The following is a 26,881-nucleotide window of genomic DNA, read 5'->3' on the forward strand; positions in this document are numbered from 1 at the left end:
GAAGACCCAACGCAGCCAAAAATAAATTTATTTATTTAAAAAAAAATAAGATAGACAGTAACAGATGTTGCAAGGATATAGAGAAATTGGTACCCTCATACATTGCTGGTAGGTTTGTAAAATGGTTCTGCCACTTTGGAAAACAGTCTGGCAGTTCCTCAGAAGGTTTAGCGTGGAGTTACCATATAACACAGAGATTCCGCTCCTAGGTACATATCCAAGGAAGATGAAAACATGTGTCCACACAAAATGTGTACACAATTGTTCATTGCAGCGTTTTTCGTAATAGCCAGAAAGTGAAAATAATTAAATGTCCATCAACCTTATAAATAGATAGTATGTTCAGTGATGGAATGACGGATGATTTTCTAAAAGTTATTTTCTATATTTTATTTAATGGCTAACATTAAATTTGTTAAAGTACTGTTTACCTAAAACAAATAGACTGCCAGTTATTTCTCCACTAAAAAAATGGGTTTATTCAAGATCAGCAGAAAATTGCAGTTCAAGGTCTGCAACCATGGCAAGCCAAATGCAAGTCCCCAGCAAAACTGGAGAGGAAAACTCTTTCCAATAAGGGAAAAGGAAGTTGGCAAGGGTATAGTAAACAGAGTCAATGACTTTTCATTGGCTGAGTTCTTGCCAGAAAAGAAGAGTCCTCTTTGTCTTGCTTTCTACTATCATCAAAGGGCATGAGAGCTCCCCCTTCTGATCTCTGACTCTATTTAATTGAGGTTTCTGTTAGTTAATTTTTTACAATAATTTTTAAGTGAAAGTGAAGGAGATAACTGATAACCCAGCTGACTAAGGCCTTGGATATGCCCGGAGAATCCCACCTAGGACACATTGTTATTTTCTGAGTGCAGATCTGTACTCATCTCTAGAGTTTGTACTGTGCTACATACTGCCTCACAAGAATCCTATGATTTAGGTAACTATAAATTCATTTTACAGATAAGGAAACCTGAAACATAATAAGATTAATTTTAGGGTAACCCAGCTAGTGAGTAATGGAGGTAAGTTTTGAATTCAGTCATTTTGTTTCTAGAGTCTGTGCTCTTAGCCATCAGGTTCACAGTGATGCTTCCTTCAAACATTCTTCTTATACTTATTTTGTTTTCCTATGTAGGGGTCCAGATTTTATGGAAACGAGCTCAAGAAAGAAAAGCAAGTCAACCAACGAATTGAAAATATGATGCAACAAAAAGCTCAAATTACCAGCCAGCAGCTAAGGAAAGCACAATTACAGGTATTAATTCAATTGCTAAGTAAAGTGGAAGCTGGTAGAATAATAATTGATAGTTAAAATGCATCATGGTCAAGTCATAACTGAAAACAAGGTGAAATGTAAATGTTCATTACATTGTAAAGCATAAAATTTAACAAATGTGCATACAACTTTGTTAAATACTGCTCTACCCTTTTATGTAAAGACCCACACCTAGACATTGTCACCTGCATTATACAGAAGAGTAAATGGAGCCTTAGTTAGGTTAAGTGACTTGCCCAGCTTCATATGACAGGTAGTTGGCAGAGCTAGGATTTAATCCAAAGCTTTTGTTCTTTTTATTATGTAGGTACATTGCAGCTAGAAAAGCCCACAAGATAAATGTGGCATGTTTTCTGCAAAACTAATTTTGCAAAAAAGATTCGGGGGAACATGTTAACTAATTAAATTTGAAAGTACTTTAAAACATAATTGTGTTACAGTAAAATGAAAAGTCATGTAAATGGTAGAGTGCCAAATGTATGTGAACTTTTAAGATAAACACAAGACTTCTAAAAATTTGGGGCCTCTGGCTTCTTCAGCATCTTTGGGGAGTAAATACTCAGTTTCCTGTGGTATTAAAAGTTATTTCAGTAGAAGAGTTTGAGAAGAGCCAAGTTGCAAGGCATCGTGTGGTAGACTGAGAACTCAAAGCAGTAACATTGAAGTTCACTTTTAAAGACAGTTTTACCCTCTGGGACTTCCCTGGTGGCGCAGTGGTTAAGAATCTGCCTGCCAGTGCAGGGTACGTGGGTTCGAGCCCTGGTCCGGGAAGATCCCACATGCTGCAGAGCAACAAAGCCTGTGTGCCACAACTACTGAGCCTGAGCTCTAGAGCTCGCGAGCCATAACTACTGAGCCCATGTGCCACAACTACTGAAGGCCATACACCTAGAGCCCGTGCTCTGCAACAAGAGAAGCCACCGCAGTGAGAAGCCCGCGCACCACAACAAAGAGTAGCCCCCACTCGCTGCAACTAGAGAAAGCCCACTCACAGCAACGAAGACCCAACACAGCCAAAAATTAATTAAAAAAAAAAAGTTTTACCCTCTATCAAAATCTGATTGTTTTACAAAGCACTTTAAGCTATAACATAACAATAAAATTATAATATTAATCTACTGTGCTACAAAATTCTTTTCATGATAGAGTTCGAAGATTATAAATTTTGTTTTCTTTATCAAACTACAGTGTGTCATTTTCTTTTTTGATATATGCTTTCCTAGAGCACAAGCTAGTTTTGGGGTTTTTAAAAAAATTTATTTATTTATTTTTGGCTGCGTTGGGTCTTCGTTGTTGTGCGCTGGCCCCCTCTAGTTGCGGCGAGCAGGGACCACTCCTTGTTGCGGTACGCGGGCTTCTCATTGCAGTGGCTTCTCTTGTTGTGGAGCACAGGCTCCAGGCGTGCGGGCTTCAGTAGTTGTGGCTCAAGGGCTCTAGAGCACAGGCTCAGTAGCTGTGGCACATGGGCTTAGTTGCTCCATGGCATGTGGTATCTTTCTGGACCAGGGCTCGAACCCGTGTCCCCTGCATTGGCAGGCAGATTCTTAACCACTGTGCCACCAGGGAAGCCCCAAGCTAGTTTTTTATCTTCTGCGCTATCATGACTAAAGATGATTTGTCAGTCAAATCATCAGTTTTAATGCTTCAAAGCAGTCCACTGTATGGAGGTGCATAATTTATTTACCTCATCCCACCTTGGTTCCAGTTTTTTGCTTTATGTACAACATTGGGATGATCATTTGTATTCATGTATCTTTGTACTCTCCTGTTCTGTTATTTTCACCAAAGATGGTACCATTTTACATTTTCAACATAAAAGTGCTGTTTTCCTCACATACTTGTTTAAAATTAGATTTTATCAATTTTATCAGTCTTTTAGTTTTTGCTGATACAGTGTCCAAAATATTATTTCATGGTTGTTTTAATTTGCCTTCCTTTGATTATGACAGAGAAAGAATGTCTTTTCACATGTGAATTAGCCATCAATATTTCCTTCTTGTGGGAATATCCTCCTTTATTCTGTTTGTTAGGATATAGGCTAAGTAGCTAGCACAAGAGACTCAAAAAAATAATGGTTCAAGTAAGTTTATTTCTTTCCCACATAATAGGTATGTAGTCCCAGCTGATCTGGTGGTTCTGATCACCATAGTAATTTAGAGACCCAGGTTCTACATTGTCTTGTTCCATCATCCCCTAGTGTTATCCTTACCTGGATTGACAGAAATGGATTACCTTCAATCCATATTCCAGCCTCTGGGAAGGAAGAAAGAACAAGGAAAATATCATGGAAGGAAAGTAATTTACTATTAAACAAGTGAAAAAGAATTTGCGCACGTTACTTTAGCTCACATTTAAGTTTCACAGCCACACTTAAGTGCAAGAGAAGCTGTAAAATATATTCTCTAGCTGGGTGGCCATGTGTCAGCTAAAAATCTATTACTATGGAAGGAAGAGAGAGTAGATTTCAGGGTACAACTAGCAGTCTAAAGCAATACTCTTTGCCCACATTTCTAGAGGAGTTTGTATCTTTTTCTCCTCATTTATAGATCTTATCATACATGAAAAATTTTTTTCTCTGCCACTTGTAAAGATTTTTCTAATATGTTGTTTGTCTTTTAATTTTGCAGGGATTTTTTTCCCCTATACATTTTTAAATGTTTATGTAATCAAATCCAGCAGTGTTAAAATTGTTTTTCTTGGCTTTAGTATTGTGCATAGAAAGTTATTCCTCACAACCAAGCCTGTATGTTCTTTTGGTATTTTTATAGTTTTTTAATATTCAAATCTTTAGTCCATTTGGAATTTGTTTTGATGTAAAGTATGAAGTATATTTTTCTTAAATAATATTATATTTTCCCTAAATGGTATTATTTTTCCTAAATGGTGATCCGCTTGTCCCAACATCATTTATTTAATCATAAGTCCTTTCTCCACTGAATTGAAATGAGGCACTTCCATATACTAAATTTTCATTGTGCTTGGATTTGTTTCTGGACTCTCTCTCTCTTTTTTTTTTTTTTAAATAAATTTATTTATTTATTTTTGGCTGTGTCGGGTCTTCGTTGCTGCGCGTGGTCTTTCTCTAGCTGTGGCGAGCGGGGGCTACTCTTAGTTGCAGTGCGTGGGCCTCTCATTGCGGTGGCTTCTCTTGTTGCGGAGCACAGGCTCTAGGCACGTGGGCTTCAGTAGCTGTGGCACGTGGGCTCAGTAGTTGTGGCTCGTGGGCTCTAGAGGGCAGGCTCAGTAGTTGTGGCGCATGGGCTTAGTTGCTCTGTGGCATGTGGCATCTTCCTGGACCAGGGCTGGAACCCATGTCCCCTGCATTGGCAGGCAGATTCTTAACCACTGCGCCGCCAGGGAAGTCCCTGGACTCTCTTTTAATCAATTGAATCTTTCCCCATATCAGTACCATGCAGTTTTATTTATTGAATGATAAGAATATAGTTTAATATTCCCCCTCACTACTCTTTAGAAAAAAAATTTTTTTTCTCATGCATTGTTTCTTTCACATAAGTTTAAGCATTATTTCATCAAGTTAAAAAGAAATTCTATTCTCTCTGCAGTAACATTGTTTTTAAGTTGATATTAATCCTTAGGCAGTTTACTTTCTCTTTTTGGTAAGTTTTATTGATTTATAGTCTACAAATACCTTTAATAAAGTTTTAAAGATGTAATACATAGGAGTGGTACAATATAACAACTTCTTGCTGTTTATAATACTTTTAAAGCTCATATCCTTAAATATGCTAATAATCTGAGGAAACAGAAAATACCGTACATTGTGTAGCAGTACTTCAGGTTTTGCTACGGTTTTAGTTGATATTCCATGGGAGGCTCTGTGGCATCTTTTGCAAGGGAAATGGCAGGAAATGTGTTTTATGTTGATTGTAAAATTGTTTCGGTTTTTGAGCTTCCTTTAAAAGAAGTTGTATAAGTGGGAGGGTATTGAGGAAATCCTAAGGAGTCTAGAAGGTCTGAAAGAACAGAGAGGTTTTCATGGGAAATGTGTTTCTATTTTAGAGTCATGAAATTGCCAAGGAGTAGATTTTATTATGTGTGATAAGATAAGAAAGCTCTGTAGGCATAAACTCCCTTGATGTTTCTTGAGAACCTCCCTAAGTATTCGCCACCCCATCCCATCCTCATTAAACTTCTTAAAAGCACAATCATTTTTGTAGCTGTCAAAACATCTTATTATAACATGGGCTCTTGAATTGAATAGACAAACATCCATGTTATATTAAATGGCAACTACACAGCAAATCAATGCATTTTGAGCACTTTTTTTTTTTAACATTTTTAAAAAATGTTTATTTATTTAGTTTTGGCTGTGTTGGGTCTTCGTTTCTGTGCGAGGGCTTTCTCTAGTTGTGGCAAGCGGGGGCCACTCTTCATCGCGGTGCGCGGGCCTCTCACTATCGCGGCCTCTCTTGTTGCGGAGCACAGGCTCCAGACGCGCAGGCTCAGTAGTTGTGGCTCACGGGCCTAGTTGCTCCGCGGCATGTGGGATCTTCCCAGACCAGGGCTCGAACCCGTGTCCCCTGCATTGGCAGGCAGATTCTCAACCACTGCGCCACCAGGGAAGCCCATTTTGACCAGTTTAACACTTGATTTGGAGAACCCAGATTTACTCAACAGTTTTTAGGGTAATATTAAGTCAAGAAAATGAAAAACAATATTTCTGAGGTAGTCTCCTAAATGTAATCCAAAAGGGGGATTTTTAAAACATAAATAAGACATAATATGGATATAAAATATACCACTAGAGCTTGATTTGAGCTTATTTCAGTGTTAAATACTTTAAAAATTCATTTTAGGGAAGTATCATAAAGTAATGGAAAGAGCACAGGCTTTAGAGTAACATGTTTTCCAGGTCTAATTCTAACATTTACCAGCTCTATGACTTAGGGCAAATTATGTAATCTTACTGAGCTTTAGTTTCATCTATAAAATGGGAATAATAATTATTCTCTCAATTAATTTGACCGTTAGGTGAGTTAACATAAGAAGCATTTTTCATATTACATATAATATACTCAGTAAATGTCATTTCTACTTTAAAAATTATAGTTAATATCACTAAGCCCTTACCATATTCCTAGATAAGTGCATCATATGGGTATCTCTTAATTATTTCAACCTTTTGAAATTGGTTTAGTCCCTCTTTACAGATAAAGAAAGTAAGGATAAGAGGGATTAACTTACCCACTATCATGTAACTAGTAAGTGGCAGGCTTGAGACCCAAACAAAAACCCACTGTGACACACACTGGCTCTGAACTGTAGCAAGAGGGACTAGGTACATATTAGAGAGTCAGATCAGAACTTGGAAGTCATTTGGAAGGAAAAATGGAAGAAAGGAAAACATGAATGAGAATTTCAGTAGAAGAAACTGGAAAAAAGCAGTGGTGCTGTGCATTTGGTAGATGTAGAAGAAAAGAGTTCAGATAAGGGTGACTAATGAGAGACAGTAAAGCAAAGTGGAATGTGTGAGTCATTCAGTGGCGAGGTTTCCTTTTGGCACCTGTACACTTGTTTAAGCACAGAAAAGACAATAGATTGCTGAGGAAACTGTCATAGCATTAATGTAGGAGTCTAAGGAGAACTTTTTCCCATTTGGTTTGTTTTCTATTTATTATGGTCTTCCTTTTCAGCGTTTCTGGGTTAAGGTATTTCAGATGCTGCTCCCTTATTCTCAGTTGACTCAAATCTAAGGCACATTTTCTGGATTGATATAGAGTTGTTTTTAATCAACCCTTGTTTTTATTACTCTCCATGAATTGTTTACATCTTTTTTTATGTCAGGATGCTATTCTCTAGTTTGAAATTGAAGTACTGGAAGAAATAGTTATTTTAAATCTGGATGATAAATTGCAGTCATGTTAAAAAGTTCCATTTATTAGGTGTGGTATCTCACTGCATGAGATCAGCCTTCTCCAAACTTTTTCTACAAATACTACTTTCTCTTTTTTAATCAGAAATATATATATTATATATATGGAATAAATATATATAAAAGAATAAAATTTATACTGATATGTATAAATGGGTGTACAAGTCTCTCCTCCCTTTCTCTTCTATGAGGAAAGAATTTATGTTTGTTTGCTTGTTTACATAGTTACCATTATTTATTTTCATTGTGAGAACCTTTAAAATTTACATTCTAGTAACTTTCACATATCAGTACAGTATTGTTAGCTATAGTTATCATACTGTACCTTAGACCCCAAATCTTACTCATCTTTTCTTTTTAACTGAAGTAGGTCAATTGACCTATAACACTATGTTAGTTTCAGGTGCACAATATAGTGATTAAATATTTCTGTATGTTACAAAATGATCACCAGGATCAGTCTATAGTTACCATCTGTCATCATACAAAGTTATTACAGTATTATTCACCATGCTGTATACTTCATCTTTGTGCCTCATTTATTTTGTAACTGGAAGTTTGTACCCTTTAATCTCCCTTTGAGGAAAACTTTTTAAAGCAGATAAGGTCTTTCTCCTGATGGAACTCACAATTTAGAGTCTAATATTACAGTAAGTGCCATAGTAAGAGCAGGAAAACAAGTAAGGGAACATTGAATTCTGTGGCACAGAGGACAGAGATCCAATTAAGTTACAGAGACGCGTCTGAGCTGATCCTTGAAAGGTTGGTGACAGAACTAGGAAGGGCATTCTGCACAGAGGAACAGCCTGAAGAAGGCACAGAGCACCCCAGGTTATTCAGTGAGTTGCAGCCTAAACAGGAATGGATCCTCTAGAAAGTCTCACTGTGGCTACTGGAGACAAATATGAATCAGGGTGATTGTTTCTAAAAGAGGAGTTGCGGGGCTTCCCTGGTGGTGCAGTGGTTAAGAATCTGCCTGCCAATGCAGGGGACATGGGTTCGAGCCCTGGTCCAGGAAGATCCCACATGCCGCAGAGCAACTAAGCCCGTGCGCCACAACTACTGAAGCCTGCACACCTAGAGACCGTGCTCCACAACAAGAGAAGCCACCACAATGAGAAGCCCACGCGCCATGACAAAGAGTAGCCCCTGCTCACCACAATGAGAGAAAGCCCACACGCAGCAACAAAGACCCAACGCAGCCATAAAGAAAGAAAGAAAGAAAGAAAGAAAGAAAGAAAGAAAGAAAGAAAGAAAGAAAGAAAGAAAGAAAGAAAGAGAAAGAAGGAAGGGAGGGAGGGAGGGAGGGAGGAAGGAAGGAAGGAAGGAAGGAAGGAAGGAAGGAAAGAAGAAAGGGAGGAAGGGAGTTGCGGTTTCAACTTGTAGCCAGTAGGCCAGGCGTCACTATAATGTTAAGAAGGAAGACCTTGAAAAAAAAAATTCTGCAGAATGAAAACACGGTTGAAGTCCAACGAGGGGAAAAAGCTAAATTATGCCTCTGAAACTCTCCACCTTTTAGGAAACCTACTCTAGGGATCTCCACATGATGGAAATTGCTTTCATTCCAGAGCTCACCCCATTTGCTTATTTCTTTCTGGCTGCTTTTCCCTTAATTTTTTACTGCTTTGTTATGCAGTTCTCCAGTGATCCTTTTAGTAATAGATTGCATTTATTGAACTTGTACCATGTGCCAAGACACTCTTCCATGCTCTTTATGTACTCTGTTTCATTCAATAGCTTTCTTTTCTCTTCTCTTCATGATTTTACTTAATGCTCTTACTGACTTCCTTATATGTTACTAGATCAAAATGGTCACACAGCCACCCCCAGCTGCAGGGGAAGCTAGAAAACTGTGTATTTAGCTTTTTCAGCCTGTATAGTAGAGGCCACAAAAAAGGAACACTTGAGAATGGGTATGTCTGCTACATAAACCCTTTTCTTACTGCCCTACTTTGGTTATTCCTTTCATTTCTCTTTCTTCTTTCTTATCACTCCAACTCTTTTTCTGTAAAGAAACAAAATTTCCTTAAAGATTCTTCACTGTTATATTTGATATATTTATATATGTTGAAATTTCATGAAAGGATAAATTACAGATTAAATTTTCAATTTTGATTCAAATAGGCTAACAGTTATCAAATTTTAGCCTTATAAAAGCAATTCTGCAGAGGAAATGTTTACAGTACGCCTTAGGACAATCAATTGTACAGTAGTATTCAGCATAAACATCATATGCCAAAGAAGTATAATCTTTTATTGTACATTTCCTTTGTTAATATTTTAAGACATTAATATTATGAGTCAGGTGGGAGCTGTTGTTTATTTTACCTAAACTGAAGCTTTTAGTTACAGTAAGTTGTTTTCCAAATTTATAAAGCAGTAGAATCATTTGATATATAAACAGTTGGAATGCTTTATTCATTTAGTAAATATTTATTAAGTACCTGTTATGTACTTGTGGGTATTGAAAAATGCAAGAGTTAGTAGGGAATGATGTTTGAGAACAGACTGCCTATGTTCATGAAAATAAAAGCCTTAATAAACAATAATCAAATATACATAGATAGGTGTGGGGATGGGTGGGTGAGTGTGTGGCGAGATGGATGGATGGACAGACAGAGACAAATTGACACCTACTAAAAGTAAGATTAGTGTTGGGAATTCCCTGGCAGTCCAGTGGTTAGCACTTGGTTCTTTCACTGCCATGGGGCCAGGTTCGATCCCTGGTTGGGGAACTAAGATCCCACAAGTCACTTGGCCAAAAAAAAAAAAAAAAAAAGATTAATGTTATGATTAGTGGTATTTCAATATTGTGTTGTCTAAAGTATGTTAACTTTTTAAAAATTAAGGTCGACAGATTTGCAATGGAATTGGAACACAGCCGGGATCTGAACAATACCATAGTACACATTGACATGGATGCTTTCTATGCAGCTGTAGAAATGAGAGACAATCCAGAACTGAAGGATAAACCCATTGCTGTAGGATCAGTGAGTATGTTGGTAAGTAGATAAAGATCAAAGACAAATAGGAAGTTCATGACATATTCATATTCAAGTAATCCTTACTGGTTCACGAAGGGGAAAGACTATTGAGTTCTACCAGTTCTATCAGAGTATTTCTATGTGTTCAATTACTGAATCTTTTCAACATCACTTGATGTACAAATTTTTATTTCCATTTGACAGATAAGAAAACAAACTCAGAGAGGTGTTTAATAATGTCCCCAAAGTTACAAACCTGGTAAATGGTAGAGTGGCATTGTATCTTTCTATTGCAAATTATATTTTTCTTAAGTAACTGTTCTAGTTAAAGAGAATTGAAAAAGAAAGAAAAGGAAATGTTATTCTGAAGCAGAGGTTTGCAAACAATGGCCTACAGGCCAAATCCAGCCTGCTGCCTTATTTTGAAAATAAAATTTTATTGAACACAACATTGTAAATCAACTGTACTCCAATAAAAATTTTAAAAGTTTTATTGGAATACTGTCACACCCATTCATTTATTATTGTTTCATTAAAAGAGCAGAGTTTAGTAATTGCAACAGAGGCCATATGATCTGCAAAGCCTAAAGTATTTGAACCTTTACAGAAAAAGTTTGCCAACACCAGTTTTGGAGTAACATGTTTCATTAATGTAAGTACTGTAATTAAGTGGTTTTTTCCATGACTTGAAACCTTTGCATTTCTGTGACTATGTTGCTTTTCCTTATTGCCACCCTCACCACAGAAGGTAAAGGTGACCAGGATAGCTGTGTGTAGCTAAAAATGTGTTGGGAATTAGAAACAGCAACTGGAGTATATGGGTTTTGGTATTAAAAAAAATACAAAAGACATAAGGAAGCTTCTTTCCTGTTCTACTCCTTTCAGTGCCTTAGGTATCTATTAACCTGATTCCCGAGTTATTTTATTATAAAACTGTAATCTGTTTGTTCATTATCTCTGCTCCCACAAGTATGCAGGCAACTAACAATCCTGGTTCCAAAGTAGTGTTTGTAGGAAAGGATACTCTCCTCTCCTACAAATCATCAACTAATATTTGAAAAAAATATATTTAATTTTATTAAGAATATGTATCACCATATATTTATGTGAAATTATGTATATGAACCCCTTCAGTACTTAGTGGACACCCATTTATGCTCATGATTCTGTAATTTGAGCAGAGGACAATGGGGATGGTTCATCTCTACTCCACTTGGGGTTGGCTGGGCCTATTTAGCTGGGGCTGAAGGATCCAAAATGGCTTCACTAACGTGCTTCCAGCTATGAGCTTTCCACTCCACGTGGTGCATCATCATTTTGTAATCTAACACAAGATCTTACATAGTTGCTGGATCCCACAAAAGCAAAGGCAGAAGCTGCAGACTTTTTTTTTTTTAATGTATTTTTTATATAGCAGGTTCTTATTAGTTATCTATTTTATACATATTAGTGTATATATGTCAATCCCAATCTCCCAATTCATCCCACCACCCATCCCCACTTTCCCCACTTTGTGTCCATACGTTTGTTCTCTACATCTCTGTCTCTATTTCTGCCTTGCAGACCAGTTCATCTGTACCATTTTTCTAGATTCCACATATATGTGTTAATATACGATATTTGTTTTTCTCTTTCTGACTTACTTCACTCTGTATGACAGTCTCTAAGTCCATCCACGTCTCTACAAATGACCCAATTTCGTTCCTTTTTATGGCTGAATAATATTCCATTATATATATGTGCCACATCTTCTTTATCCATTTGTCTGTTGATGGGCATTTAGGTTGCTTCCATGACCTGGCTATTTTAAATAGTGCTGCAGTGAACATTGGGGTGTATGTATCTTTCTGAATTATGGTTTTTGCTGGGTTTTTATTATGTTTTTTTAGTTTTTTAAGTAACATCCATACTGTTCTCCATAGTGACTGTATCAGTTTACATTCCCACCAACAGTGCAAGAGGGTTCCCTTTTTTCCACACCCTCTCCAGCATTTGTTCTTTGTAGATTTTCTGATAATGCCCATTCTGACCGTGTGAGGTGCTACCTCATTGTAGTTTTGATCTGCATTTCTCTAATAATTAGTGATGTTGAGCAGCCTTTCATGTGCCTCTTGGCCATCTGTATGTCTTCTGTGGAGAAACGTCTCTGTAGGTCTTCTGACCATTTTTGGATTGGGTTGTTTGTTTTTTTAATATTGAGTTGCATGAGCTGGTTATATATTTTGGAGATTAATCCTTTCTCCGTTGATTTGTTTGCAAATATTTTCTCCCATTCTGAGGGTTGTCTTTTCATCTTGTTTATAGTTTCCTTTGCTGTGCAAAAGCTTTTAAGTTTCATTAGGTCCCATTTGTTTATTTTTGTTTTTATTTCCATTACTCTAGGAGGTGGGTCAAAAAAGATCTTGCTGTGATTTGTATCAAAGAGTGTTCTTCCTATGTTTTACTCTAAGACCTTTATAGTATCCGGTCTTACATTTACATCTTTAATCCATTTTGAGTTTATTTTTGTGTATGATGTTAGGGGTGTTCTAATTTCATTCTTCTACATGTAGCTGTCCAGTTTTCCCAGCACCACTTACTGAAGAGGCTGTCTTTTCTCCATTGTATATCCTTGCCTCCTTTGTCATAGATCAGTTGACCATAGGTGCATGGATTTATCTCTGGGCTTTTTATCCTGTTCCATTGATCTGTATTTCTGTTTTTGTGCCAGTACCGTATTTTCTTGATTACTGTAGCTTTGTGGTACAGTCTGAAGTCAGGGAATCTGATTCCTCCAGCTCCGTTTTTCTTTCTCAAGATTGCTTTGGCTATTCGGGGTCTTTTGTGTCTCCATACAAATTTTAAGATTTTTGTTCTAGTTCTGTAAAAAATGCCATTGGTAATTTGATAGGGATAGCATTGAATCTATAGGTTGCTTTGGGTAGTATAGTCATTTTCACAATATTGATTCTTCCAATCCACAGACATGCTATATCTCTCCATCTGTTTGTGTCATCTTTGATTTCTTTGATCAGTGACTTATAGTTTTCTGAGTACAGGTCTTTTACCTCCTTAGGTCGGTTTATTCCTAGGTATTTTATCCTTTTTGTTGCAATGGTGAATGGGATTGTTTCCTTAATTTCTCTTTCTGATCTTTCATTGTTAGTGTATAGGAATGCAAAAGATTTCTGTGCATTAATTTTGTATCCTGCAACTTTACCAAATTCATTGATTAGCTCTAGTAGTTTTCTGGTGGCATCTTTAGGATTCTCTATGTATAGTATCATGGCATCTGCAAACAGTGACCTTTGTACTTCTTCTTTTACAATTTGTTTTCTTTCTTTCTTTCTTTTTCTTCTCTGATTGCCTTGGCTAAGACTTCAAAAACTATGTTGAATAAGAGGGGCGAGAGTGGACATCCTTGTCCTGTTCCTGATCTTAGAGGAAATGGTTTCAGTTTTTCACCACTGAGAATGATGTTTGCTGTGGTTTGTCGTATATGGCCTTTATTATGATGAGGTAGGTTCCCTCTAGGCCCACTTTCTGGAGAGTTTTTATCCTAAATGGGTGTTGAATTTTGTCAAAAGCTTTTTCTGCATCTATTGAGATGATCATATGGTTTTTATTCTTCAATTTGTTAATATGGTGTTATCACATTGATTGATTTGCATATATTGAAGAATCCTTGCATCCCTGGGATAAATCCCACTTGATTGTGGTGTATGATCCTTTTAATGTGTTGTTGGATTCTGTTTGCTAGTATTTTGTTGAGGATTTTTGCATCTATATTCATCAGTGATATTGGCCTATAATTTTCCTTTTTTGTAGTATCTTTGTCTGGTTTTGGTATCAGGGTGATGGTGGCCTTGTAGAATGAGTTTGGGAGTGTTCCTTCCTCTGCACTTTTTTGAAAGAGTTTGAGAAAGATGGATGTTAGCTCTTCTCTGTGTTTGATAGAATTCACCTGTGAAGCCATCTGGTCCTGGACTTTTGTTTGTTGGAAGATTTTTCATCACAGTTTCAATTTCATTATGTGTGATTGGTCTGCTCACAGTTTCTATTTCTTCCTGATTCAGTCTTGCAAGGTTATACCTTTCTAAGAATATGTCCATTTCTTCCAGCTTGTCCATTTTATTGGCATAGAGTTGCTTGTAGTAGTCTCTTATGATGCTTTGTATTTCTGCAGAGTCTGTTGTAACTTCTCCTCTTTCATTTCTAATTTTATTGATTTGAGTCCTCTCCCTCTTTTTCTTGATGAGTCTGGCTAATGGTTTATCAATTTTGTTTATCTTGTCAAAGAACCAGCTTTTAGTTTTATTGATCTTTGCTATTGTTTTGTTTGTTTCTATTTCATTTATTTCTGCTCTGATCTTTAAGATTTCTTTCCTTCTTCTAACTTTGGGTTTTGTTTGTTCTTTATCTAGTTGCTTTAGGTGTAAGCTTAGGTTGTTTATTTGAGATTTTTCTTGTTTCTTGAGGTAGGATTGTATTACTATAAACTTCCCTCTTAGAACTGCTTTTGCTGCATCCACTAGGTTTTGGATTGTTGTGTTTTCGTTGTCATTTGTCTCTAGGTATTTTTTGATTTCCTCTTTGATTTCTTCAGTGATCTCTTGGTTATTTAGTAACGTATTGTTTAACTTCCATGTGTTTGTGTTTTTTACGTTTTCTTCCCTGTAATTGATTTCTAATCTCATAGTGTTGTGGTTGGAAAAGATGCTTGATATGATTTCAGTTTTCTTAAATTTACCAAGGCTTGATTTGTGACCCAAGATGTGATCTATCCTGGAGAATGTTCTGCGTGCACTTGAGAAGAAAGTGTATTCTGCCACGTTCAGGTGGAATGTCCTATAAATATCAATTAAATCTATCTGGTCTATTGTGTCATTTAAAGCTTTTGTTTCCTTATTAATTTTCTGTCTGGATGATCTGTCCATTGGTGTAAGTGAGGTCTTAAAGTCCCCCACTATTATTGTGTTACTGTCAATTTTCTCTTTTATAGCTATTAGCATTTGCCTTATGTATTGAAGTTCTCTTATGTTGGGTGCATATATATGTATAATTGTTATGTCTTCTTCTTGGATTGATCCCTTGATCATTATGTAGTGTCCTTCCTTGTCTCTTATAACGTTCTTTATTTAAAGCCTATTTTATCTGATAAGAGTATTGCTACTCCAGTTTTCATTTGATTTCCATTTGCATGGAATATCTTTTCCATCCCCTTACTTGCAGTCTGTATGTGTCCCTAGGTCTGAAGTGAGTCTGTTGTAGACAGCATATACATGTGTCTTGTTTTGGTATCCATTCAGCGAACCTGAGTTTTTGGTTGGAGCATTTAATCCATTCACATTTAAGGTAATTATTGATAAGTATGTTCCTATTACCATTTTCTAAATTGTTTTGTGTTTGTTTCTGTAGGTTCTTTTCTTCTCTTGTGTTTCCCACTTAGAGAATTTCCTTTAGCATTTGTTGTAGAGCTGGTTTGCTGGTGCTGAATTTCTTAGCTTTTGCTTGTCTGTAAAGCTTTTAATTACTCTGTCGAATCTGAATGAGATCCTTGCCGGGTAGAGTAATCTTTGTTGTAGTTTCTTCCCTTTCATCACTTTAAATATATCTTGCCACTCCCTTCTGGCTTGTAGAGTTTCTGCTGAGAAATCAGCTGTTAACCTTACGGGAGTTCCCTTGTATGTTATTTGGCATTTTTCTCTTGTTGCTTTTAATAATTTTTCTTTGTCTTTAATTTTTGTCAATTTGATTACTATGTGTCTCAGCGTGTTTCTCCTTGGGTTTATCCTGCCTGGGACTCTGTGCGTTTCCTGGACTTGGGTGGCTATTTCATTTCCCATGTTAGGGAAGTTTTCGACTATAATCTCTTCACATATTTTCTTGGGTTCTTTCTCTCTCTCTTCTCCTTCTGGGACCCCTGTAATACGAATGTTTTTGCGTTTAATGTTGTCCCAGAGGTCTCTTAGGCTGTCTTCATTTCTTTTCATTCTTTTTTCTTTATTCTGTTCCATGGCAGTGAATTCCACCATTCTGTCTTCCAGGTCATTTATCTGTTCTTCTGCCTCAGTTATTCTGCTATTGATTCCTTCTAGTGTATTTTTCATTTCATTATTGTATTGTTCATCTCTGTTTGTTCTTTAATTCTTCTAGGTGTTTTTTAATTCTTCTAGGTCTTTGTTAAACATTTCTTGCATCTTCTTGATCTTTCCCTCCATTCTTTTTCTGAGGTCCTGGATCATCTTCACTATCATTATTCTGAATTCGTTTTCTGAAGGTTGCCTATCTCCACTTCATTTAGTTGTTTTTCTGGGGTTTTATCTTGTTCCTTCATCTGGTACATAGTCCTCTGCCTTTTCATTTTGTCTATCTTTCTGTGAATGTGGTTTTCTTTCCACAGGCTGCAGGATTGTAGTTCTCTTTGTTTCTGCTGTCTGCCCTCTGGTGGATGAGGCTATCTAAGAGGCTTGTGCAAGCTTCCTGATGGGAGGGACTGGTGGTGGGTAGAGCTGGGTGTTGCTCTGGTGGGAAGAGCTCAGTAAAACTTTAACCTGCTTGTCTGCTGATGGGTGGGGCTGAGTTCCCTCCCTGTTGGTTGTTTGGCCTGAGGCGACCCAGGACTGGAGCCTAGAGGCTCTTTGGTGGGGCTAATGGCAGACTCCGGGAGGGCTCACGCCAAGGAGTACTTCCCAGAACTTCCGCTGCCAGTGTCCTTGTCCTCCTGGTGAGCCACAGCCACCCCCCACCTCTGCAGGAGACCCTCCAACACTAGCAGGTATGTCTGGTTCAGTCTCCTATGGGGTCACTGCTCCTTCCCCCTGCGTCCTGATGCACACAGTACTTCGTGTGTACCCTCCAAGAGTGGAGTCTCTGTTTCCCCTGGTCCTGTAGAAGTCCTGCAGTCAAATCCCGTTAGCCTTCAAAGTCTGGTTCTCTAGGAATTCCTCCTCCCGTTGCCGGACCCCCCGGTTGGGAAGCCTGATGTGGGGCTCAGAAGCTTCACTCCAGTGGGTGGACTTCTGTGGTATAAGTGTTCTCCAGTCTGTGAGTCACCCACTCAGCAGTTATGGGATTTGATTTTATTGTGATTGCGCCCCTCCTACCGTCTCATTGCAGCTTCTCCTTTGTCTTTGGATGTGGGGTACCTTTTTTGGTGAGCTCCAGTGTCTTCCTGTTGGTGGTTGTTCAGCAGTTAGTTGTGATTCCGGTGCTCTTGCAAGAGGGAGTGAGCACACATCCTTTTACTCCGCCATCTTGAACCAATCTCTCCAGAAGCTGCAGACTTTTTAATGCCTAGGTTTCAGGACTCTCATAATGTCACTCCCTCACATTCTTTTGGTCAAAGCAAGTCACAACCAAGTCTCTTGGTATGAGGAACCAGAACCCACCTTTTGACAGGAGGAACTGTAAAAGGTTGTGGCTGTGATTTATAATCCCCCACAAACCTAAAAGTTAAAGCAAGTCATATCTAAAATTGTGTTTCTATCTACTGTAGATCTAGCTTTTATATCAATTCCGTTAGATTTGTTTATATTTAAAGCATTGGTTTGTCCTTCAAGTGCTGTCTGCACTTTCTAGTCCAGAATATTGACCAAGGATTAGCATAGTTTTGAATACAATCAAGATTTCTTAAACACCATTTGAAAACCATTAATGGCAAATTTATATTATCATTCTGAAATAATGCTTTCATTTAGTAGATTTTGTTTGCTTTCTTTGAATTTTCACTTGAGATTCCAAAGATTCCATTTGTGATTAATTTTTTCTAAATGGTACTATGGCCTGCCACATTAACCTAGATTGTTGTCAGGTATCTTCATCAACAGGATTTAATAAGTAATGTTCTCCTTTTTACTCTCGATGCCAAAATCTTGGCTCCCTGTCCACAAATGCTGAATGAAAAATACGGAGACAGAGTTTGGAGGAAGTAGAAAAGAGTAGCTTTATTCCTTTTCCCAGACAAAGGGGTAACACAGCAGGGTAGCACCTCAAGAGCTGTGCCCCTTCCCTGGGTTATAGGGGAAGTTTGTATAGCCTGGGGCTCGTGGTCTAGGGTAGGTGATAAGGCTCAAAGTAATGAAGGTCTTGCATTTCTTTTCTTCTGCAAATTCATGGCCAAAGCTGGCATCAGGAGGCTCAGACACTGGGACTGGTGACAGTGATTATCAGCCCGTGACCTTCTTTCTGAAATGAAGAGTGCTACAAGGGAGTATAGGGGGAGAAGAAATGCCAGGTGCAAAGGGTAATTTGTATGGAGTCAGAGAGTAATCAGCTTTGTGAAGGACAAGTCTAGCTGCGAGTGTTTGTTAGTAGTAACAGCTAAAGAATAACCAAGATTGCTTAACTCTTTCAGGCCTGTTTATGTTGTTTTCCCAGCCTATTCATTGTTTCCTTATTTTCCTTGTTTATCAGAAAACAAAAGTCTCATTTCTATTTTTGCTGCAACACTCTCATAATTGTTTAGTACCATCTCCTAGTCAAAATGTTTTCACCAAAAAAGATATTCAAGCATTAAGAAATAAAGCTTAATTTTTAAAGTTCTTTTATGCTTTAATCACTTCATGTTTGAGACTTAATTTAACTGACCATATATTAGAACTTTGTTTTGTTTTTTTTCTAGATCAAAAATTTCCAAAATCCCAAATAGAGCAAATTCCAAATCCATACTATTGTACTATACCATTACTTTGTATACTATTACTTTTTGTAACTTCTATACTATTTATACTATATTGCTTTATAACTATTACTTGACTACTACTATATTATTACTTTAATGTAACATCACCCACTATCATCTAAACTTTTATATATACTATATTACAGGTATGCATTAAAACCAATGAAGTTTAGTTACTGGAAATGTAAGAACCTTTTTATTAGCACAGTCTTGCTTATTACCTCATGTCACATTATAAATATGGTACAGCAGTGGGAGAGGGTCATGGTGTTATACCATAACAGGATAAAGTCAAAGCTTGATTTGAGACAGTGGCCTATAAAAGAAATGTCCTTGAATTGAAAATGCACATCAGTAATGTTTCTTTTGAAAGCATCGATCAGTATGTCCATTTAGGTTTGAATATTTTTCCGCATGTGGTCCATTTTCTTTCAGTCTACTTCAAATTACCACGCAAGGAGATATGGTGTTCGTGCAGCCATGCCAGGATTCATTGCAAAAAGACTCTGCCCACAACTTATTATAGTGCCCCCAAACTTTGACAAATACCGAGCTGTGAGTAGAGAGGTAAGTCTGATGTCTCACCCCTACTTATAGCCTTCTGCTGATTTCCTATCATCTACAGAGTCAAGTCCAAATACTGTAGCACATCAGAATTTAGCCTTAACTTATCCCTTTAAGTCTCCCTTCTACCATTTCCTCAGCTTATATGTCAAATACTGAGCTGCATATGTGTCCAGAATACACTCTTCTATTTCCCAGTTCTTTGCTTTTCCATGTGTTTTTCTGTCTGCATAGAAAACTCTTATCTCCCCAGAAAACTCTGAATTGCCTTAATTATAACCTAAATTAACTTTAGCTATTTTTCTGTTAATGTGCAATGTACATTTTCTTCTAGAATCACCTTATATTTATAATCTACAGAATTAATTCCAAGTCATTAATTCCACTCTCTTTTCTGAATAAATTTTTATCAATGTTTTTAAACAGTAACAAAATTAACTTATTTTGATTAGCTGCTCTCCTTGCCCCATAATCTAGGGAAGGTGCTTATGAGCATTTAATATCCAGAAGGCTGTAATCAAAGAAAAAGGGGAATAATCTATTGCTTTGAAAAGGTCCTCTGAAAAATAAAGATTTGATTATTCACTAAAATAGCCTAAACTGCCATGTATGAAAAACTGCCCTTTTCTCTAATTGTGGTAACAACTGGACTATCATGCCACTGCTAAAACTTCAGTCATAAATTGAAATTTTAGTATATGACATCAAACATTTTTAGACTACTGTGGCAAAATGCAGTGTGTTAAAGACTACTGTCTGAATTGAAACATTTAAAAACTCTGGCCTCCCACTTATTGCCATTTAGTCTCGTAAATTGTCTTTAGATTCACTCTTCTTATTTGTATTCCACCTCATTTCCCCTAGAAGTGAAACCTCCCCCAAATCAAAATGATACTCCACCCCCAGTTTTTTTAAAGTTTTAAAAAATTCTTTCAAAAACAGCCTGTGGAAGCAAGTGCTTTTGTGCCTACATCTGCAGAGGTGGTGGGGAAGGGAAAGCACGTTCACACAGGTTACTGCTTATCTGTTTTACTGTATTCTTAAGTAGAGATAAAATGCCAACCATAAATATTATAAGCTTTTAGTAAGTTTGAAAATCCTTCAAAGACTTCGTAAGAATTTTTTTACATTCTACTTTAACTCAGTAAAACTTCTGACAGTATGACAATGAGAATTAAATTGTTTTTAGTTCTCTTTAGTTATTTACATAAGATGGAGAAACCTTTCTTCAAATTCAATCAGGGTCTAACTAGTTATTTGCAGATGACAAATGGACTCTTATCTGTAAATAAACTACAGTGCAAATTCACTGATTATAAATGCATTAATATTTATGGCTTGGTTTAAACGTTTAAGAAGAAGCCATTTTTGTTTTATCCAAAAAGAATGGAATAGCTTTAACTGCTCTCCAAGCCTAAGTGCTTGATTTTTACTGGAGTCTGTCTATTTTTGTTCTTAAAGCAATATCCTATGTAAAGGAAGTTCGTGAGTATTCCTTGTCTCCAGAGAGTACTTCTCATTCAGAATAATCTTAGTTGGCTGCCAACTACAGACCTTCCAGAGTTTCATTTTCACTAGAAAGATTCCATTTGAGCACATTGTAGAATTGGTTTCTTCTACAAGAACAAAACTAATTAAGGTACTCTCTAAGTAAAGCTTGGCCAAGTTTTATGTCACCATTTTCTAAAATTAGCTTTGACTCAGCTGTTCATAATTATATTAAGCTAAAATGCTTTCTTTTTATAAAACATCAAAAAAAAGTTTTCTCATGATACGGCAGACAGCTTTTAAACACTAGGTGAAACATAATATAATTCAGCAAGTATGTTTTTCTAATATACATATTATTTTGGCAACCAGTTCCTCTAATTTCAGCTAATACTTCAGTGGTTAAAAAAAATTCATACTTTCATATAATAAAACTATCTTATATAAAAGGCATTTCTGGAATCGTGCAGAGATTCTGATCTCTTTACATATTTCTTTTATCCCAAGATGCAACTCCAGACTTCTCCCCATCATTTAATATAGACACAGACTTACACTACAGATTTTGTCATCTTTTCCATTCTAAATCCTGATTTTTGTTTTCTGAATGGATACATGCATTAATGTGTGTACTGAGTGGAGTTTGATGGACATATTATAATTAATTGGAGTAGAACTACTTTCTAAAGCAACATAATACCTTCATGTAAGATTATTCCTTTTTAAAATGAACAAAAACGGGCCTTTCTCACCTTCTGAGATGACCCACACTCTGTCTGTGGAGCGTGTCTCTCTCTAAACAAGTCCACTTCGGGACTTCCCTGGTGGCGCAGTGGTTAAGAATCTGCCTGCCAGTGCAGGGGACATGGGTTCAATCCCTGGTCTGGGAAGATCCCACATGCTGCGGAGCAACTAAGCCCATGAGCCACAACTACTGAGTCTGTGCTCTAGAGCCCACGAGCCACAACTACTGAGCCCGTGCACCACAAGTACTGAAGCCTGCAAGCCTAGAGCCTGTGCTCCACAACAAGAGAAGCCACCGCAATGAGAAACCTGCACACCACAACGAAGAGTAGCCCCCACTCGCCACAACTGGAGAAAGCCTGCGTGCAGCCAGGAAGACCCAGCGCAGCCCAAAAATAAATAAATAAATAAATAAAATTTAAAAATAACTAACTAAATAAATAAATCCACTTCTTACCTAAAAAAAAGAAAGAACAAAAATGATCGTAAAAGGTAAGGGAGAGCAGTATCCTATTGTTTCCACTTCTGCTTTTGACTTGCCACATAAAATTATGTTGCTTAACCATTTTTTCTGGGCCTATCAGAATGATGTTGTTGTTTATTTGAATCACTTATTATATATAGATATAGGTGGCTAAATAGAGATTGTATCAAATGAAGCTATTTCATGGTCTTCTGCCTTTGTGATCTATTTTAATACAAAAGAGAATTTGGACAAACTTACCCTAGCAGTAAATTATTTATTCTCTAAATCCATGAGCTATTGATTATAGAATTCTTACTATAGTTGCAAAGTAAGAATATTAATGTTTCTTATCAGCTGTATGGGGCACGTTTTGCTTTGGCAGCAAAATTAAACCATTTTGTTCCTTTCGAAGGTTAAGGACATACTTGCTGATTATGATCCCAATTTTATGGCCCTGAGTCTTGATGAAGCCTACGTGAATATAACAAAGCATTTAGAGGAAAGACAAAATTGGCCTGAGGACAAAAGGAAGTATTTCATCAAAACAGGGAACTCTCTAGAAAATGGTAAGCAATTTATTAGAATGCTCAGACTAAAAACAAACAAACAAACAAACAAAAAATCCTTTGAATTAACCAGTTAACTCATTAGGATGCATAGGTGTGGGACTAAATATAGCTTTATTATGAAAAAGTATTAAAAATGAAAAATCAGGGAATTGCCTGGTGGTCCAGTGGTTAGGACTCCACGCTTTCCACTGCAGGGGGCACGGGTTTGATCCCTGGTCGGGGAACTAAGATCCCACAAGCTGCACGGCACAACCAAGTGGGTTTTCTGAGATAAATGTGTGGAATGCCACTTTTAAACCAAATGAGAGTGTTAAATCTCTAGACTTTAAGAGTGTGCAGAGTCCCTAAACAAAGTAATTTCATAGCAGTTTTTTCCGTAAGATATAACTAACCAGGGGTTGGATTGCCTTGAATCTGAGGAGGTTCTTTGTTTATGGTGGCCTTTTTATGTAGCTGTTAATAGAAAGTAGATTCTTTTTTATTTAGCCTCGAACATATCAAAACACTGGATGGAGTTTTTTTTTCTTTATTTCCCAAATTTTCTATAATCTGTTTATACAGTGATTACTGTTCTTAACCTTGCGGAAATTAATGACTCCCCAACTCCCTTCTTGGCCTTAGATCTTATTTTGATTCTTTTTATATATAATGAAACAAGTTTTATGACCCCAAGGTTTTTTTCAAATGAGCCCCTTATTACCTACCCAAAACAATGCCAAAAATCATGCAGATAATACACGTACTGCTTTCAGTCCTCTGTCAGAGGTGTGATTACTTCAAATGCCAGCACTGCCCTGGACCCCTGAGCAAAGTTCACCTGGATGAAAAGGTAGAAATAGAGGGTTTGCTCAAAACCCATAGCCACGTTTCATGTGTACAACTCATTAACTGCTTCAGGGGGGACAGGCTGTGGTGGGGAAGCTCTTTGTAACTTTCTCTGAAGCAAAAATGGTGGATCCTCAATGCCATAAAATTCTAACTTTACCATTGTTTGGGGCTCACATCTTTGGAGCAAATTTAGTATGGACATCAAATCATAATTTTATTACCTTACTTAGAGCTCTAATGGGGTAGGTCTCTCTCTTTAAGAGAAACATTAAACAATAAACAAACATAATTTCTGGACACAGAGGCTTGGAGCAAAAGGTTTTTTGCTCTTAGTATAACTTTATTGTTTGAGGAAGTGACACACAAAGTCTAATGTCACTTTGCTTAAAATCTTACTTTGTTAGTTCCTTACTTTTCACAGGAGAAAGGAGGGGAGCCATTAAATAGTTATGTCAAAGCATCCCCTGAGGGTCTCCTATAATAATTACTTTCACAATATGTTATAAAAAAATTATATTGGGACTAAGGTAAATATTTTCATTCTCTACTAATGTTCTTTTCATTTACTATATGTCCACACTCATTATGAGGATGTGAATTTTTAATATCTGTTGCTTTTAACATATTTATTTATGTACTTTCCTCTTCATGTATTTCATATTCTTAAGCAATTTAAATAGTTTAACTTTTTTTTTTCATATATAAGTGCCTGTGGGCTGGACTTTCAGGCATGTCTGATTTCACATTATGCCCAGGGAAGCTGTCAGCAGTGAGTTGGAGTCATGGCAGGTGGTTGATACATCTTCCTCTAAAGTCCAAGGGATTTTTCTGCTGTTTGCCCCTTTTCTAAAAGGTGCAGTCTGTAAAGAAATAAAATAATAGTTATTATTATTTTATGTTTATTCTCTCATAAATCTAGATGGTGCCAGGCAATGTAAAAAACTAAAATACTGTACTGTATACTTTTTAGCACTTGCCATCCAGATGGGATCTTAATCCTACTGTTTCAAATTATAAGAAACCTTACTTTTATATGCTGATCACCTCAGTTATGAGGCTTATAAAGATATTTCTTTCAGAAAGCAAATAAAAAACCACTTCAGCAGTTGGTTGCATAGCCAGGCCTCACAGAGAAGTAGACAGATTGAAACGATAACTACACCATTCAGCAGCGGCTCTAAACAATGAACCTGAAAACAGCATGCTTTGCTTTCTACTGTAGTGTCGTACTATCAGTGACTCACCTGAGGGTAGTGTGATAGAAGCATGAGGTACAAAACATGGCATAAGGAACTGCAGAAGGAGGTTGTGAACGTGCCTTACGTGGCCTGCAGGTTTTCCGTAGCTCTTTACCTTGACTTTCACACATCTAGTTGGGAAAAAGAGGGTCCAGGTAAATACCATTTCAGCTGTGCCTTAGTGTTAATCCCCCTGAATTGCTCTGCATTTTAAAACCAGATAATGGAAAATGAAAGGAACTAAAGTACATAAATAACAGCTAGTGTAAGTTTGAAAATAAGGCTTGTTTTGTATATGGCCTGGGAATTCAGATTTGGAAAATATCTGTCTGTAACTTAATTCATATTACATACTTAAAAATTTGAAACTAATTAGGTGTCTGTCATTTTATTTATATTATCTTTATAAAATCTTTCGAAAAGGCCAACTTCATTTTTTAAGTATATGTGCCTTGAAACTAGAAATTTAATTTTTGCATCTGTATTTACCTTAATTTGGAAAACATTTATATGTAATAAAATTATGAAATGGATGAGAAAGCTCTGTTGTTAATCTTAGTTTTTATAAATTTTACACTTCAACTGATTTCTCTTCCATTAAGCCTGGAAAGTAAAGTCTTCAATAGATTTGTTCATAAGGACATTTTTAGTATCTGTATAGATTTAAGTGTATTTCACAGTTCATTTATGAAAAATGCAACTAAAATGAGATAATAACCAGATTAGTTTTTTTACTGTACTTTTTAATATTAATATTAGTTTACTGCCTTTTGATAATAACAAAGGCTTCTCGTTCTTAAACTTGGACCATGGTTAATCTGATTAGACCTTAAGAATTTATATATTTAAAGAAATATAACTTCCAGAAGTAATTTCTATTTATTTCAAATGTGCTCTTAGTAAAAGTGATACTTTATAAACAAACAAGTCAAAATTAAAATCAGCATTTGAAAGAAGAAAATTCAGATTATTTAACATTTGAAAAGTTCTTCCATGAATGAAAAAAATTTTTAGGCTTTTTTCCCCCTCCAAAAGCAAAATTTATCTTTCAGGCATAATTGCTCTATGTTGCTTAACGCCTTTTTCCTTATTCCTAAATTCTAATTTAAGAAGGTTCTTTTTTTCCTCTAGAGATGAGTAAAGGAAAAAAACCTTTCATCTTTTTGAGAAAAAAGTACTGTGAATCTAATTCCAATTCTGGGTTTCAATTAATTTCAGTACAAAAATTAGTGAGATTTACATAAGATATTTCGTTTTAAAATGTATACAATGGAAATGGATAATATTCCTTTTAAGAAAAACTTAGAATCAGTGTTTTCTTTGGTAAACAGTTAAAAATATAAATGCTGACATTTCTGATCTTGGTTCTTAGAAAGAAAACTAAACTAGATTTGTTTTGTCTTTAGAGAGACTGTAGGGAAACCTAATTTGTGAAGTATGTAATTTTTAAAATGAAGATGAATTACTGTTCCTGTTTCTAATTTAGATAAACCAGGAAAGGAAGTTAATAAACTGCATGAGCAGGAACGATCCATCTCTCCTCTACTTTTTGAAGATAGTCCTCCTGATTTGCAGTCCCCAGGAAGTCCTTTCCAAGTGAACTTTGAAGAACTGAATAATCTTCAAATACTCCAAAACTCAATTGTTTTTGGAACATCAGCTGAGGAAGTGGTAAAGGAAATTCGTTTCAGAATCGAGCAAAAAACTACACTGACAGCCAGTGCAGGTACTTAAAAGGATATTGATGTTTCCAATAGTTATAATTTTCAGACTAGCTAACATAGTGTAATATTAGTAGTTTCTCACTGTAAAGTATAGAGTAACATTTTACTTAGCTGTTTTTTTATTAACTTCTGACAATTCACCTATTCAGAATACCGTGAACCTATAGGTAAATTGGAATTAAGCACAAAAGCCCATGTGTCCAAAGCAAAAACTTATCATAAAGCTCATGTAGCTATCTTTTTTGAAACACAAAATATATTTTAATTGGTTTTGGACATAGTACTTTGTTTTCCCTTTGAAGACTTACAGTGCAAGAGAGACCACAGATGACCACACAAAATATGGATGAGACAGGAAAAAACACGAACTAGCAACATAGCAATCTAGGATCATCTGGTGAAGGGAAAAAGAGCTTTACATATACCAATAACTCATGAGGGTATCACTGTG

General features: G+C 36.5%; 1 protein-coding gene across 2 annotated transcripts in view; it reads left to right on the forward strand.

The window, feature by feature from the left end:
* Positions 1-26,881, forward strand: part of POLK (DNA polymerase kappa) — a 76,191-nt gene that overhangs the window by 33,757 nt on the left and 15,553 nt on the right. For both annotated transcript variants that reach the window (XM_059916591.1, XM_059916592.1), the window contains exons 3-7: positions 1,130-1,249; positions 10,013-10,165; positions 19,245-19,376; positions 22,484-22,637; positions 26,193-26,432. In XM_059916591.1, coding sequence (XP_059772574.1) covers positions 1,130-1,249; positions 10,013-10,165; positions 19,245-19,376; positions 22,484-22,637; positions 26,193-26,432 — 799 coding nt within the window. The remainder of the gene's footprint in view (positions 1-1,129; positions 1,250-10,012; positions 10,166-19,244; positions 19,377-22,483; positions 22,638-26,192; positions 26,433-26,881) is intronic.

Source organism: Balaenoptera ricei, chromosome 3 (assembly GCF_028023285.1).
Source record: "Balaenoptera ricei isolate mBalRic1 chromosome 3, mBalRic1.hap2, whole genome shotgun sequence".
Classification (NCBI taxonomy): domain Eukaryota; kingdom Metazoa; phylum Chordata; class Mammalia; order Artiodactyla; family Balaenopteridae; genus Balaenoptera; species Balaenoptera ricei.